General features: G+C 50.8%; 1 protein-coding gene across 1 annotated transcript in view; it reads right to left on the reverse strand.

The window, feature by feature from the left end:
- LOC128730785 (uncharacterized) overlaps positions 1-16,746 on the reverse strand; it is a gene marked incomplete at its 5' end in the record, with an annotated part of 59,456 nt that overhangs the window by 34,391 nt on the left and 8,319 nt on the right. The window contains 2 exons of the mRNA XM_053823864.1: positions 3,963-4,052; positions 10,571-10,635. Of these exons, the coding sequence (XP_053679839.1) occupies positions 3,963-4,052; positions 10,571-10,635 (155 nt within the window). The remainder of the gene's footprint in view (positions 1-3,962; positions 4,053-10,570; positions 10,636-16,746) is intronic.

Here is a 16,746-nt window from a genome sequence, read left to right on the forward strand (position 1 = left end):
GAACCCAGATGTCACCAGATGCAATGGCAACGCTTTATGGAAATGTACCCTTTCCCAGAAGTGCTCCATTGCGTTGCCGTACGTATGGTTGCAAATGCCACACGGAAGATTGCAACGGGCGTAAAGCGACGAACCTCGGTTTGGCGATGACAAACCACTGCTCCGTCGGGCGTTGGGTGAGTTATTAGTCTTCAAGGGGCTTTCGTTAAGATCGATTCTTCCTCTTTTTGTTTTTGTTTATAACTCGCTTTCGGCAAACGCATCAATCCCGGTTGCGGATCCAGATATAGACATCTGTTTTCTCGGTGAACTCACTCCATACACCGCTTCACATTCCGCATCGTTTACGTTAATGTTGCCATGAAAATGATGATTTGCGGAACGCAAAACAATCACAAAAAGCTGCATCCTTTGCACCGGGACAGGGTGCAGCCTAGTGGCGATCGAAGAGCTTGGTGGCGGATGCAAACCGTGATCCATTGCTCCGTGAACCCTCCGGTACGATCCTGTCGTGGTGAAACGCACGCAAACCATTGGCAACGAACCCGATGGCGGCATGCTGCAAATGTGCCAACACTGGCAGTGATTGTTAGCGACGAATGGGCCCGACGGTTGGCGTTGTGATGGCTCCGGCTCCGGCCCCGGCCGCTTCCCAATCAGCATAGAGATGTCACCGGTTTTGCATGACAGCCGCCGAGAATTTGAATAATGTGCATTGAGCCCGCCTTGGACCTGAGGCCTGGGCTGGGAGCGCGGATCGTGGAGGCAACATTGCATTCGGTGCGACAACGATCGTCGGTGATCTATCGATCCCGGCGGGTATGCGCAAAAATCCCCGTTACCATGTTAAGGAGCGTTCCAGGGGAGGTTTACAACGGTGTTACACGGCGTTAGGAAGCGTGTGAACCGTTCGCTTAGCTACGAGGTGAGTGGAGAACTTGCTAGCCATTGCAGTGTTGCTTAAAGTTTAGTCACAAAACAAACCCCCAAACACTTTCCGCTACGTGCAACGTTATGAGCCCGAGATTATTGTTTCAATTCAATACCAACAACCGTAAGAAAATTGATGACTTGGTATTGATGACGATCACAAAACCATCACCACTGGATTCGATCAACGCCCGTGATAGCCAGCATCCCCGGTTCGCGTCCCATTATGCGATCTCTGATCTGAGGATAATGCGAATTACGCGCACATTCTCACACACACCCACACATACCACATACCTTGGCTGTGGTGGCACGCGGTTGCAAATGGATCGAAGGTCGCAAGGTCACACCTGCGGTAAGGTAAATTACGCTTCCGTGCTCAATTTGGCGTGAAAATAAATTGAAACGCTAATTTGCCGACCGCCAATTTGAGGTTGTGAGTCGAAGTGGAGCGTGTTGGTTGTTTGTGCTAGTCTCACGGAGCAAAACGAGTGAATGAAACACAGCGAATGAAACAACGCCCAACACCGTGGCCAACGGCCAATATCGATCTTCGTTGCGCATTTTCCTCCGCAGTTGCTTTTTCTCAGTGCGTGCGTGCGCGCTCAAACACACGCAGATTTCCATCCATTCGCTGCAGGCTCCAGATGCAGCTTTAATCAGCTTATCAGCCTGTTAATCATCGTCATCGGCGCGGACAGCCTGCGTCCGAATAAAAATCTTCCGACCATCGTATGCAAATTGGAAGCTGGAACCCGGTGGGGGAGCTCAAGTTTTCGCGGCCCGTGTCAATCCGAAATCGGAACCCCGACCCGGTTTGTGAATGACAAGCGTGGCCGGGAACGAATGCACGTGGAAAGCGAAAGCTCACGGTGCCCCACGGTGCCCCACGATGCCAGGGGTTCGCGAGGTGTGCACATGATATTAAAAGCCAATCCATTATCGTTAGCATCGGGATCCAGCCCGGTCGGCCATTAAGTCCTGGGCCGGGGTTATGAGTGAAGGATGCTTCCACCGATCTGCGCGCGTCACGCGAACGCGGGTTGATTTGTTTTCCGTTTCACACCTCGTTATCGCCGCCGTACCGCATGGTTCTGCGTGTGCCTTCGTACGTGCAGCGAATGCATACTTTCTTTAGTGCATTTTCTTAATAAAAATTGAGTTTAATGCTCCCCATCCGAACATCGTCGGTTGTTAGATTCAGTTCGGACGCGCTTCCCCGCGGATGGATGCGTTTTTGGATGGCTTTTTTCATTCGAGGTCGCGCGGATAACGAAAAGGGCACCGTGGTGCAATGTGCTGCCCGCTGCGGAGTGCATCTGCTGCAGCACTGACACTTCACAATAATCTCGCCAGACATAATCATATTTTTCTCCCCACCAAACAGCGCCACACGTTCCGTGGGGCTATACGAGTCGCAAACGCCATAAAGCAGGCGTGCGATCGCCACTATCCTGACCGCACGTCCCGCACTGAGCGATGCTACGCAGCCGACAGAGAGAAAGAGCGAGAGAATATGAAATGAATAAACATCAAAACAATCATATTTCACGAGCGCGCGCGAGCCACGATGGGCTCGCGAGAACATCTTGCTGGGATCGGTGGACGGATGCGACTTCTCCACCACCGGCCTTATTTGAGCTCGAGCCTGGTCAGCCGGAGCGTCGTCAGCGTCAAGAGTCAAGAGGTGACTCCGAAATTGTTTCCCAGGAAGCGTCCCGGAGGCTGAAACGGCAGGACGATCGACGGGACCGGCGGGGATTGTAATACGATCGGATGCGCTTTTTAACAAATTGCCGTGGTGCGAAATTTAAGATGATATCTTTCTCGCCTGCGTGGCTCACCGCTCACCGTTGCCTATGGGAAGGATCCGGTCAGTCGACGTGTTGTGGCTCCCTTTACAGGGCCACCGAAGGATGCCGGGATGTCGGGTGGATTTTTCACCCGCTTTTGTTCGTGGCCGTTTGTTTGTGGGCCCTTTTCCCTTCCCAAAGGACGGGGCTTCATTTCCAGGCGTGCCCATTATCGAGCGGACTCCACACCCAGCGGGGATCCTGAGCAGTGAGTATCCCTACCGTGCCCGGTTGGTAGCGCTTTGGGGCAGGCTTCGCACCCCTTCGGATCCTTCCATCCCGGTGCGTGTCTGGGCGATGGTGTGATTTCATGGTGCCAGGCAAGCATGGCAAGCAGATGATGAGCTCCATGCGCTCGAAGGGCACCATTTGGGGCGGTCTTTGCCGATGGTCACCCTCGCAACGTTTGACGGGTTGCGGCGTAGGGCTAGTACGCAATTAACGCGATATTTACAATGCAGAAAATGGGTCCGCTCCATCCGATTATGCGCCATAATTTCATCTCGTAAAGAGACGGGAAGGTTTGTTCCCACGTAGCGAGCGATTGTGGGTAGAAATGCTCAGTAGATTCGCTACCGCTAACATGCTGGTCACACGTGTCGTGCGCAATGAGGGTTCGTCGCTTAAATTTGACCACCTCAAGTCTTTCGATTATTAATAGAGAGAACAGTATTTTCGAGCATTTGTTTTGGCTTGCTGATGGGTGTATTTGGAAAAACGTGCATGAAACTTGATACTTCACTGTTATATTACTGTTCGCAATGAATTTAACGTTTATAAAACTCGTGAAATGTGATCAAAATCGACAAACAGTACGCATGATACCGGAGGCTTGACATTTCTAAAAACTTCCGCCTTGAATATTTGTCATAATACGATCGCGAAACCACTTTATCCTGATTCAATCACCGAAAACAAACATTAAAGCTAATCCCATCCTCCGCCATCGCCTTCAACCGTTCGTGCTCGGTTGCTCTTTCCTCAAAAGCCCGGTAGCTGCCATTAGCGACGATGCATTAAGCTCGCGCGTCGAAGCTAATAAAGTAAGCCGACCCCTGGCCGCACTCTTGAAGGTCTGCCCAAATACAACAAACAAAAAACGAGCAAACGAAAACAAGCAGAAAAAAACCAATTCACTCGTGCAGGAATGAATCATCTGTCCCAGAAAAAAAAACTTACCATCGAGTGGCCGAGATATTCGGCGGCATTATCCGAGATGTACAGCAGCTTCCCGTTCTGCGTGAGCATCATTAGGAATCCAGATAGGGCCTGAAATGGAACGACGCGAGAGAGTTGGAAAATGAAAAATTAAAATCAATCCCACAGCAGTTCCATCGGTGAGCAGCAAGCGGTCAGCTCTAATAAGCCGTCCAGCGAGGGATAACGCCACGGTACGCTTAAATAGGTTCTTTCCCTCGAACCCCTAACTCAACGCGCCGATGGTGGAACGCTGGATGGAGAGTTCGGACGGGAAATCAATATTTTAAATCCCCCCAATCGGCAGACTCCGACATCTCGTCACATTTTTTTTCTCCTCAGCTCCATCGGCACTCCGGCAGCCACTTACGTAAACCTGACAAATCATCAAATTTCCCAATCAAATCAATCTCCGCCGAGTGACATTCCCGGCATCCTGGCGGGTCCGCGACACATTGCGCATAAAGACAAACCTCCCCATATTCGGGAGCCCTGTGAGAGCGCGATCGTGGTTCCAGTTCACACGCGATTCCGGCGGCCAGGAAGCTCATCGTACCATAATCCGCAGTACGGGCAGCGAGATGCCGCAAACGGGCGCGTTATCTTGACGAAAAGGCGTTCAGTTGGCGTACCGAACCGGCATCACACATGTGACAGGGATCTGCTTGAAGTTGATCGTTCCTGCTGCTCTCGGATCAGTCTGCAGTCTCGTGGTTCTTGCAAATTTACGTCCTCAACAATCGGTGCTGGGAACCGGAAACGAGTCGCAAAAACAAACGAGCTTAAATCCAGGATCAATTTTTCTTTTTCGCGCATTCTTGGCAAATGTTTGCTAAATCTATCGATTGTTTTCATCAATTCATACGTTATGGGAAATCCTTCTCTCGAACATCGAGCCTCAGTATTCGAGCAATTGCGTCGTGTTAAAATAAAACAAACATTACTAAATCGTGCATTCGTAATTACGAAAGATCCATCATGCACCTAGTTGCTTTCTTAAAACCTCCATCCCGCTTGAGGCACGAGCAAATTGCGCCCGAAAGGCCATTTCCCAAGCCATTGCTATCTCCAGCACAGCCAACATACCAGCGCCTTGCATGCTGCATTGTGCATTGCGATCCTGAGTTGCGAAATAATCGATCAGTGATCTTCCCATCGGGCAAATCACGGCTACTCGAGTAGCACCGTTGGGTGAGGGTTCTTTCTCCCCGAGGTCGCAGAAGAGACACCCGACCACCGTAGGGACCATTATCGAGGGGAGCCACATAATGGGAGCTGCAATTGTTGAATGCAGCAGTTGTAGAAATAAATAAATCTATTGACTGCCGTTGGTTGAGCAACGGGTTTTTTGTTTCTTCCACGCGTCCCGTTGCAAGCGATCCGTACAATCCGGCCCGGTGATCATTGTCGATGAAATAAAAGTAAACAATAATCGATTACCGATCGGTGCGCGAGATGATTGCATGTGATTTGCGCGAGTGTAGGAATCTCTGCGCCAGTTTTGCTGGCCTCCATCAGCAGGCTAGTTTGCAATCCGAGGCAATTTTATGGGCTTCTCGATCCCACCGCCGAGGGTTTGCCACACACTCGAAGATGTGCCACGAGGCCACCATCGCGGGCTCATTTTTTTCCCGTTCGGATGGAGATTGCAAAGTTGTAGTCGCAGCTCGAGTGTCGTAAAACCATTTCCTCGTGAGTGTCCCAGTGGAAGCCGCTTTGCTAGCCGTTCCCATGCGAATGCCGAATATGATGCAGCCCGCCATAATTCGTTCTATTGTTGCAGCACACCCGAGAAGGAAAATCCATAAGTTACGACCCCCAGATCGATATCCCGCCGCAATTCAATGCCGCAATCTATTGCGAAACGTAGTCATCGGCTATTTGTCATCGATTCGAGGCTATGCATTGGTTTGGGTGAAGGATTTGCCCATTTCGGAAATTCCCCCCATGCGAAGAATAATTCCGATGTAATTCCAATCGAGAGAAAAAACCCACATCGCGGTAGCTCAGACTTGTAGGGACGGTTATGTGTTTTTCAGCCGATGAATAGCTCTTAAATTTCTCGTCGAAAATCGAACATATCGCCATCACGCTGGGAACAGAAAAACAAGGAACCTGACAATATTATCCCTTAACCAGTGGTCCTTTCGCTTGGCTACAAATGCAGCGCGCGTTGGCATAACGCAAAATCTCATCCGCTCACGCCAACGAATCCAACGCATGTCAACACTTAACAAACCGCATAAATGGCTTTTCGTTCCCTTCTACCCTGGCAGATTGGCTCTCGCGAAATAAATCCATCACATTTGTGAAGGCGAGCGGCCGAAAAAAAAACGGGGGCAAACCGACAACTCAGAGCAAACTCCGTCCGAATCCGCTGCCAAAAGATCGGCTTCGTCAAATCCAACCGCGGGATCCAACGGAGCCCATCGGTAGCGACTGCGCATTGGCAGCGATTCCACGCTCCCGACCGTGGAAACTGGGTCAAACGTAGGTTGCTGTAGAATGTGTGCAGAAGGCAGGCTCCATTTGAGATTTGAGAGCTTTTTCTTCGTACAGGACCCATCGGAAGGGGTTATTTTTGCACATCGGCTAAGAACGTTTTCTGCGCAGGTTTTGTCTCAAATTCACCCCAAAATGTCTCTGCAGCTGGCAAATGCCCGGATGCGAGCTGAACGGCTGTGCTACTCGAATACGTCACGTGTGCCAGCTCATACGAGCTGTTGAGCCTCTGCCATAAATGGCCAACGTGGACATCATCCACCATTCCAAGGGCCTCGCCATGGCGCTCGTTAGCGGGCTCGAGCGTCAAGCTGTCCTTTCCGGCGAACTCGTTGACCCTCGGATATCGTGGTGGTGGTGGTGAAGTTCGCTTCTCGGACTCCAGATCCGCAGCCCACCCCAACTCGACCCAATTGGGGCTCTATTTCTATTAACGTCAGCTCGTCGCAGCCCAATTTCCCATCCCCTTGTTTGCGTTTCCGCGCCCGTAGCCGCCGGCTGGCAGGGCAGAAATGATAAATTCATTGTTAATGTAATAAATATGGAAACTGATCCTTGGACCTCCGCCCCAAAAAAGGGATACGGACTCGCGTGGACGCGGCCTCGATGACCACCCAATCACAAACGCGAGCGCACGCCTTCGATTAGGCAGCCCGCCGTCTTGGGGTGAGTTTGTTTCGAGTGCGATTGGCCTGCGAGAGGGAAAGAGAGCGAAGATGGGGTGCTAGAGAGAAATGGATGATTATGATTAATCGTTCCATTAGACGCGTTAGGAAGAGCCTGACTGAAGGAGGACGTCCGCTTGTGTCCGCTGCAATGGTGAGGTAATTCGTTCGATCGATTCGGTTTTGGGCGCCCCTCAACAAGCCCAACAACAAGCTCGGTTCTTCGAAGGGACACAGCAAGAGAGAAGAAGAGAGTTGTGAAAAAAGGGCACAGGAAATTGACACAAGCTAGAATGAATGAACGGAACCGAACCACCACTCGGATGAATTCGTTCGCTAATGCCTTTCCTTCCAATCTCGCTTTTCCGCTTTCCCGGAACCCATCTGTCCATCGATCGGGCGAAAATGGCAAAACGATTTCACCCCATTGACGCGCGACGAGGACGACGCCACACCGCACATGGCAGATAATTACGCCGGCGATGGACACTTTACGGGTCGAAATAAAATGCGAACTAAAAATGTCCGTCGTACGGCTGGGGGTTGCGTGATCTAATCGATTAGCTCGGCCCATTCGACAAAGTGAGTCTATGCTAAAAGGCACCCAACAGGAAACGGTTCCGGCCCAACCAGGGCCCGGCCAGGGGTTCAAGAGATTCGATAAATTTTAATTTCCACCTCTTTTTTGAAGCGTGCGAGGAAAAGCGCGTTTGCGAGTATCCGTTCATTTCACCACGTTAAGCGGTTGCTCGGCTAGAACATGTTAGGTTTTTTTTTTTGACGTGGAGTGTCTCACTCGATCACACTTACTAAATGATTTTCCCTCACCTAAAGCGGTCCAAATTTCCCAGCATTCCATCATACAATGTGTGGCTCTTACATTGTCCGCGTGTTGGCTCTGCTAATTGCACCACAGCCGATTTGTCGATCGTCTCCCTGTTTGACTGCAATGCTGCAACAAAGCGAAACTTTGTAACGGCCAAAGCGACACTTTGACGAACGGAATTGAACGAACGATCGAGTTGTGGTACTGGGCTGACGAAACAGGATGTGCAACGCCACCCGTCGAGGAGTCAACGAGTTGGGTACTTTGCCTTTCTTTTTTTTTGTGCGTTTTGCTAGTCCCGTTTGCGTATGGCTTGATTTTTAGTATCCGTTTTAAAACGAGCTTTCGAACATATTGTGTGTGTGCGTGTGTTTGTGCGCGTGCGTGTGTGTGAACAAGAAAGGGAGAGATTTTTTCTCCCATCCATGAAATAAAACAAGAATTATTGAGAAGCCGATTAACGACGGGGCCGCGATAAAAAAGCTTTCAGACTTCCACCGGGTATTATTGATGGACGGCGGCATTTGGGCGGCCGTTTGGGGCATCGAAAATCAACTCCCGAATATGCCGCGTGACCGTACCCGGGGTGGGAGGTTGGAAATGGGAAATGAAAACGATCTCCACCGAATGCGGACCGGCCTGAAGAACAAAACCGCAAACAAACTGGTGAAGCTCAAACCCGGAGTTAAGCTTTAAAGTGGTGACGAGCCGAAACAGTGCTGTCGGAGGGATGCCGAGGGTGGCTTTTTCTGCTAACTGATGGGGTGAGTGCGTTACAGTATGAGTATTGAAGCACCACCGAGGAAATGCTCCCATTTCTGGCCCCTGAGCCAAATATACACGAGAGGGCCAGTGGTGAAAGTGAATTTCAGATCGAACGGACGCGTCCTGCACATTCGTTTTGTTTTGCGTTGGGTCTCCCTAGAGGCGGCCCTGTTGGTTCGGACCCTTTTTTTTTGGCTCTTCCAGCACAGCTCGCGAGAGAAGCGCGTCTGAAAATGAGCCCGTCATAAATCACGACGCTACGGAAAGGAGCCGGGATTCGATCGCTGGGTGGCTTTGGTGGCTCAATTTCCCGTGTGCTTTGATTGGATGTTTGCACAACGCCATCGGAAAAGGGCATTCGGTTGGGTGGAGAAGGGCTCGATTGACCACACGGCAGTTGGGTGCGGAAATCAATCATACGCCATTCGGAGCTCGTTTGTAGGTTTTGAATTGATGTTCGGGAAAAAAAATATCGTCAACGATCCATCAGCGTGAATTAGTGTGGTACGAGTGTTTGCTTCCATTAATTTCTATTTGAGCCCACTTCACTGGCTATTTTACTTATTCAAATTGTAGCCAAAGTATAGACAACATTAAAGCACTCGACATACATCCAACAAACTGTATCATATAACGTATATTCGAAAGCGGCCAGGGTTCTCAGGCTTTCCTCTGCAGCCATTGCTACACATTTCCATCGATATAATTGATGGTCGAGAGAACGCTTATCAGCGCAAGTTAAGCAATCCATTCATTTCTTTTGATTGAGACAAAACTAGATGAAATGATTGTTTCCTCGTCTACACAAAACCACAAACTTTGCCAGAAATAACAAATCAATGCGCATCGCAGCATGATGGCTCCCATGGCGGCTGGAGCTTGTTTTCATCCTAACGAGCTACTCAACACCCCCGAAAAATAAACCGTAGGCATCCCACTTTCCCAGCACACGTGAAGGGAGTCCTTTCCCTGCCAAACCGACCCTTCCGGTCCGCTCACCCCCACCAGCCAAGTCCATCAAACGCAGCCCCAATCAGCGGCCCGTCACGTTCGAGTTCGTTACTTTCCTCGCACACATGTGCACTGAGCGAGCGAGAGATCGCATGGGAGGCTGAGAAAACGGATTCACGCATGGGAACCAAAGCACGTACCACCCGCCGGCGCATGCCCTCCGTGGTTCGTATGTGAAAATCGATCAATTATAATTACAACTCATCGAGCCCCGTGGCCGCCCGGCACGTATTTAATTTTTCGACTCCAAATTCATCAACCCACAAACCTTTCGGTTGGCCTACGGACGGGGTGGGGTTTTCCATTCACAATGCGTCCACCCTCTTCCGCTCCTCGATTACCGTCATCGGCATTCACTTCCGCCGGACGGATGAATGAGCTTTGAAACCGCAGATCAGCTCCCAATTTCTCGTCCCCATTCGAAATGCATCCCTCAAATGGGTGGCTTAGGGATTAAATTTTGCGAGAAGAGAGTGAGCGAGAGGAAAATGGAATATTTTTTTGTTTACATTTCATCAACCGCCCACAGCTCCCTAGGTCTAGCTTTTCCCGAGCTCCCTAAGTCTAGCTTGTTTCCTGTGCGGATCGAGAATTTACCATCGAAAGTGAAATGCCATTTCCCGTCCATGGGCCATCCTGGTGTTCGCTCGTCCGCTTAATTAATCGAGCATGCTGTGCAATTAGCCAAAAGGGCTAACGAACGACCGGCGGCTGCAGAATTAATGCGTGCGTGCAACGTTCCCAAGTAGCTGGCCACTGCCGGATGGGAGGTTTTTCCGCTTGCCACAGGGCGTGAGAACCGGCTGCGAGGGATATCCTACCTTAGAGAATCCTATATTTGGCGTCGGTGCCGAATGCAGGCCGATGTCGATGCTGCGCTTAAAGACTGCAACGAGAGCAAGCAAATGGGGAGAGAGATTTTTGTTATTAATTTTATTGCATTAATAATAGCATCGGTAATAGATCGTTACAGGCGCGCGATTTGATTCACTTCTAACTATCGCTTGATCATTGCTCGCCGGCTGCCAATAGCACGAGATTTATAACCGACAGCTCTATTTTCATTCAAAATCGCAAACAATTTCGCTTCAATCAAAATAAACACCCTAATGCACCAGCATGTGTACTCTACTTTCGGCACCTAAATAACCACCCAGCTCGGATTTCTATCATAGTGCGAACTGCCCCATCCACATCCTGTTTCCGGGAGGTTCATCTCGATCATCGGTTTCACTTCCGTCTCGCGAAGGCCGATTGCACCAGGCCGTGCCCCGTAATGCATTGCGCGATCGAACCGCTATCCAAACACTCGATCAGTAATCATCGGGTTTGTGGCGTGCGGAAGAAACAAAACCTCCATCATCGAGCCCCCGAAGGGCCCGGAGGGTGCATGGCCCGTGGGTGGACGCGTCCGTGAGCCGGAACGAATCGATCCGTTCCGTGGTGGGTGGTAAGGCCCGGCCAGAGGCTACGGAAAGAAGCCCGCGATCGGACTTTGAAAGATGAAGCGTGTGCAAGATTGGTACGAATTTTAATGCTTCGCGATAGACGGCTTTTGGCGTGTTGTTTCATTTCAATTCCGCTGTCGTAAGTCGCATTTTATGCGATCCAACCACGTGCGGATCCTGCTTTCGGCAGGTGCTGGGCTCAACCGGACGGTAATCGCGCGACTGGCTGTGAGACTCGCAAAAGTCATCGCGATCGAAGAAACATCGATCGGCCCACGCAAACGAAAAGCCCACCGGTTGGGATGGAATGAGAGAGAGAGAGAGACAGAACGTAAGCAAACAACAACAAAAATACGTTACACGGAAAATCAACATGATGACGACAAGTTAACCCGCGTTCGATTGGAACCGATGGGTTTTGATTTGGGCTCGGTGCACTTTCTAGTCATCGCACTTGGCAGACGGTCTCGATCCGCGCGTTCGCCGCGTGGTAATTGTTAGCTGTCAGCTTCATTGATTGGCCTTTTAACGGAGGCAGCCCTTCCACATTGCCGGGGCCCTTTAGAAAAGGGTAGGGCTGGCGAAAAAAAAATAAATAAACGGTACACCTCCAGCTCTAGGGCTTGGCTTGCGGGTTCGTTTTATTTCTCGCCATCTCTTGCTCTCGCATTTTCCACACGCTGCAGTTGAATTCCGTTAATTGATGATGAGCCGACAATCGGACGTTTCGTTTGTGTCGATGCCAGAACTTGTACGCGCGTGACAGCTGACGGTTGTGGCGCTGTGTTTTGCGTGACAGTTCTATTGGCTACTAGGATCGGTCCGGCTGTCAACCGAGCTTAGCTTGAGCTCGTAAACGGATCCTGTGCGAAGGTGCGCGTGCCGTAGCTTACACACCCGATCTGTCATAATTGGCTCAAAAGAGGCCATGATTGCATTGGGTTGAAGGGTTTTTGTTTTGTTCTTTATTCGATAAAAGATACTTCGGAGCGTTCAAGCGATTGTATCGATTCCGCACTCGACCACCAAGGGTGGAAAAAATCAACCCCAAATTAGGGACAGCTTCCGTTATGGCACGGTTCTTCGGTGGAAGAAACAAAGATCGATCCAATGCCCGGCTCCAGTTAGCTGCCGAGAAATGCCGCGCGGTACAATATGAAGTCAATTATTGACCGCTGTTAGCACACCGGTGTGAAGGCAGGACTGCCGGTGGTCTATTTTCTTGTGTCCTTAAACGGAACCTTCAGGATCTGGAATTGTATGAAGTTTCTTTGACTGCAGCTCGTCACGACCAAATGCTTTCGTGTGATGGACATCAGTTTCCAAGAGACGAAGCCACGCCAGGGTGGTCTGATAATTATAATGTTCTGCTTGTCTGCTTAGAAAGTGACTAATATTTCCACGGTTCATGACCTCTGAGGCGTATAGATTACATCTTCGTGAACTCGCTTCCACTAAGCATTGGTGTGTGATTTATGTTTCGATTGAATGTAAACTTTTCAATCACTCACTCTCGTAACAACTCCATTACATAGTTTTCAGATAACGCCTTTCACCTGTTCAAAATAACCGAATGGTCAACCAAACGAAATCTTTCAAAAGTTGCAATCTCAAATTCCAAAGAAGAGTGTGGAACCACTGCAATGAGATCAAAAAGGGGAACATCGATTCCAGCCCTGAACCTAGCACCGGGCAAGATAAATGGCCCAGGTGAAAATCTACAAAACGTAGGCGGCAACCAATGGATGAGCCACGTTCGTCAGTGAGTGGCTTGCAAGTCGCAGGATCATGGCCACGCTGTTTGGTGATAAATGGAACGGATCATCCCAGTTTTCCCGGGGTGGATCACCGGAGTGACCGGTCGGAGGACCTCGTCGCTTATGCTCGCTGGATTCGAAGCTCAGCACACGCTAATGCGTACGCCCGCTAATTACTTCGTTCGGCATTGGCGTCCAGTGCTCGCGGGGATCCGGCCACGAACGAGCGCAGGACTCTTCGATGACAAATGGAAGCCAAGGAGAGCCGTGCGGTGACTATTTCCACCCACCCGGCTCCAGTCCGTTCCTGCAAATGATCATGATCCACTCGGCACATCATCTCTTTAATAAATATAGTTAAGCGCTTGACTAATTGATTTCTGCCCCGTTTTCATTTCGGTGCCCTAGCGTTACCGGCGCTGATGCCGCTCGTTTGCGACCGGTCAGGATCACCTCGTTCCGAAGAACCAAGCGAGAGAGAAAGAGAAGAAGAGCGAGAAAAGCTGTGGGCCATCGCGAAGAAAGCGAAAATCGCTCGCTGATGGCTCAAACAATTAATGATCGGTTTGGCTCACGCAGGCGATCAAGCAAAGCAGAAAAACCCCAGCAAACGCCCGCGAACTCATCATTCCCTGTTTTTCCATCCACACAGTTCCACAGCCCCCCACACCCGTGCCGCACGGGTGGCTCCGGGCGGGACCCGAAAATGTTTGCTCACACAAAAGCGCTTTTCGAGTTTATTTCATTTCGCGGCCCGGGGCGTGTGTAATGAGCGCCTTTGAGGGCCGTGTGGCGCTTCGGAATTCTATTTTGGCCGCCACGGCAATCGAAGGCGTTACTACACCCATCAAGCGTGCCGGCTAAACGGTTCGATGAGTGAAATTTGGCTGCTTATCAAAGCCCCATTCGAAGGGCACGTGAACGTGGTTGGCGTGGCGGCGTTGAAGGCCCCTTCAGATAGCGCTCCGATGGTGAGCTTTAATCGAACCGATTTAAGGAGATCCGAACTGAGTGTCTCTGGTACGCGGATCCATCGCTCGATCCCGCACCACGGTAATGGTAATGTTTACACCTTCCCGAAGCCCTTCTCGATAAAGCGCCTGGTTTCTCGCAGTGGCATCCCTTTCGAAGGAGGGAATCACAACGCGCTCGCACGACGGCTTGCAGACGCCGCAAAATCAAGCATGGTTTCACGAGGGGGTGGCACGAGATCGGAGGCGTTCTCCCGAAAGCCATTAAGCGCTTACACCATTATTATCCCCAGAGCTTTGCCCGCGGAGCGATACGGCAGGCGAAATCCATTCCTAGTTATACCGAGCCCTTTTGCCTCCCGGTTTCGCCGCGTGTACGGGTTCGTCGCCGCGCTGGCATTGAAATCATTCGTTCGTGGAGCGTGTGTGTGTGTGTGTGTGCGTGGTGTCGCTCCCGCCATGTAACATGACGGGTGGGGAAGGTCCGGGTCGAGCCGATGATAGTAATTCAGTTCGAGCGCGCGCTGCATTACGCCGATCCGGTCCCGGGAAAGCCACGTCCCGGGCTGGTGGAGCAAAAATGGGAAAATAAATAAATGTTGAACAAATATTGAATAGAATTCACGCCGCCCCAGAGCCGCCCGTTGTGCTCGCTTGGGCACCCTCACCCAAACCCTATCTAAATGAGCAATTTGAAGCGGTAAAACCGGAGTTTATCCCTGCCTCTTTGAGCGGTGGAAGATTAGAAGTAGGTGCTGCCGACGAGGGTGCGAGTTCTGGTGCAAGGTTCGCGTCGATTCGGCGTCGCTTTCGCGTGTAAGTTATGGCCCCTTTTGAGCCTGGGGGACCGTTTAGTGCCTAGTGCCGACCTCGAGAGGATCAATACGGGCGGTGGTTCGCGTAAGGAGCGCCTTGTTAGGCGTTACTACAAGCCGCAACAAGCGAGCTAACATTTAGCAAGCGTTTTGGCGCGTCACCTACTCACACCTTCATCGCACCAGGGTGTACCCACACCAGCACCCAACGATCGAGCGCCCATTTTGTAGCGTGAGAAAATAATCCATCCTGTTCGATCGACCGTCCCGGACTGCGGCATTGCGTTCGATTCGGCTCCAATCAGTGTACTTTCTACCGGAGGAGGCTTTGGAATCGCCACGCAAACGCCTCCCGTTCGGGCGCGTAGTGAATGAATTTTTAATTGAATTTATTTGCCACCCTCGTGCCAGCACACCGCGCTCCCGGTTGTTTGCTATTTGTCATCGGGTCTGAGGTTTGCACGGATGCAAAACGAGCCGGATGGTAGCGAGCGATGCTCGAGCCGCACTGAGGTGCCTTTTATGGTGGGGAGGAAAAATTTATCAACGTGATTATTGCATCGATGAATATCGAGTCAGCCTCATAAATTATTCCGCACATTACGTTCCTCTTTCCACTGCATTTTCTCCCTCTATTAGATGGCACAAGTGATCGCTGTTCAGCTGTGCAAAAGGGATCGAAACGAGTGGATTCAAAATCACAGTCAGATAACTATTTCGATTCTATGTTCATGAGCTAAATTGAGCCCGTTAGTCCTATGGATCCTATGGATTACTATTTTTTTCAAATTAACTAGGACCAGCTTCTGAACGAGCACTTATGGTTAATCATACAAGCCATAACGTCAACGCTGTCGCAACACTTCAAGCAACTTATCACGCTTCCGCCAGCTAACGAAGCTCATGTCCGTGTTGACATTTTCCGTCACCGCATGAAGCATTTCAAAAGTTCGTTTAGATTTAATTAAATGATTCCTGCCACGCTTGGACGCTTGGACGGACGTGCAAAAGCGGCTAGAGTTCGGTCGCTCGGTGCTTGCGATTAGAACAAATTAATTCTCATTCCAACCGATGCGGATTAACAGAACGAAGTTGTGCCTTAGCGTGGGGTGAATTGGCTGGTGACGCACGCTCCCACTGGAGACGAATGTCACTTACAGCATAAGCTATGCGCATGCACGTACTCTCAACACCGCCGACAAATCGTGAATCGTGTGTGATCTCAGGGCGCCTTTTGCTGTGGCGCCATGTGAACTGAACCCGGTCGTTGCTGCAAAACACGCGACCGAGTCCGTGTCCAATCGCCCGGAGGATATCGGGTACCGTTCCGGACGTGCGCTATGAGGCCTTTACTAAGGGTGCGGTCTCCGAGGACACCGAAGGGCAGCCCCAACCCGGCAGCCTGGCGTAGTACATATCGCACCATTCGGTGCCGTTTCTCGATTTTGTATTTTCTATTTCCTAATACGCGACACCCGTAAGGGTTCGTAATTGAATGTCACTTAACCGTAGCAACGTGGCCAGGCGTTGCAAATGGTCCTAGTGGCACTTTAAAGTGCTCTCACGCTTGCTATCGTCCCAAGCAGCCCTCGGGTTGGGTGCGGTCGATCGTAATTAATTGCGTGATAGTAAACATAAAACTGCGCATGCTAAGCGCTCGTCCCGGCGGCTGTGCCCCTTTAAACTCGTCGATCAACGCAACGTAAGGGTTAATCTACCGCACCGTTGGGTATGAAGCGCCTCAGGCGACCCATCGAAGCGCGATGATTGATGATCACCGCGGCATCTGGAGCGAGCCGTACCTGGGAGGCTTCTCAACGAATCAGATCATCCCGTCGACAAAGTACGACGAAGCCTCCGAAATTCCACCGATCGATCGATCTTGTTACGAATCTATTCGTACAAATTGTCCCTTTGTCAAGCGTCGTATTGGGGTCCAAGTCGGACGACCAAACAAACGCTCCCACACACTCGGTCGAAGGATCACACCGGCGGGTGATGGAAGA

The sequence above is a fragment of the Anopheles nili genome, chromosome 2, assembly GCF_943737925.1.
Source record: "Anopheles nili chromosome 2, idAnoNiliSN_F5_01, whole genome shotgun sequence".
Classification (NCBI taxonomy): domain Eukaryota; kingdom Metazoa; phylum Arthropoda; class Insecta; order Diptera; family Culicidae; genus Anopheles; species Anopheles nili.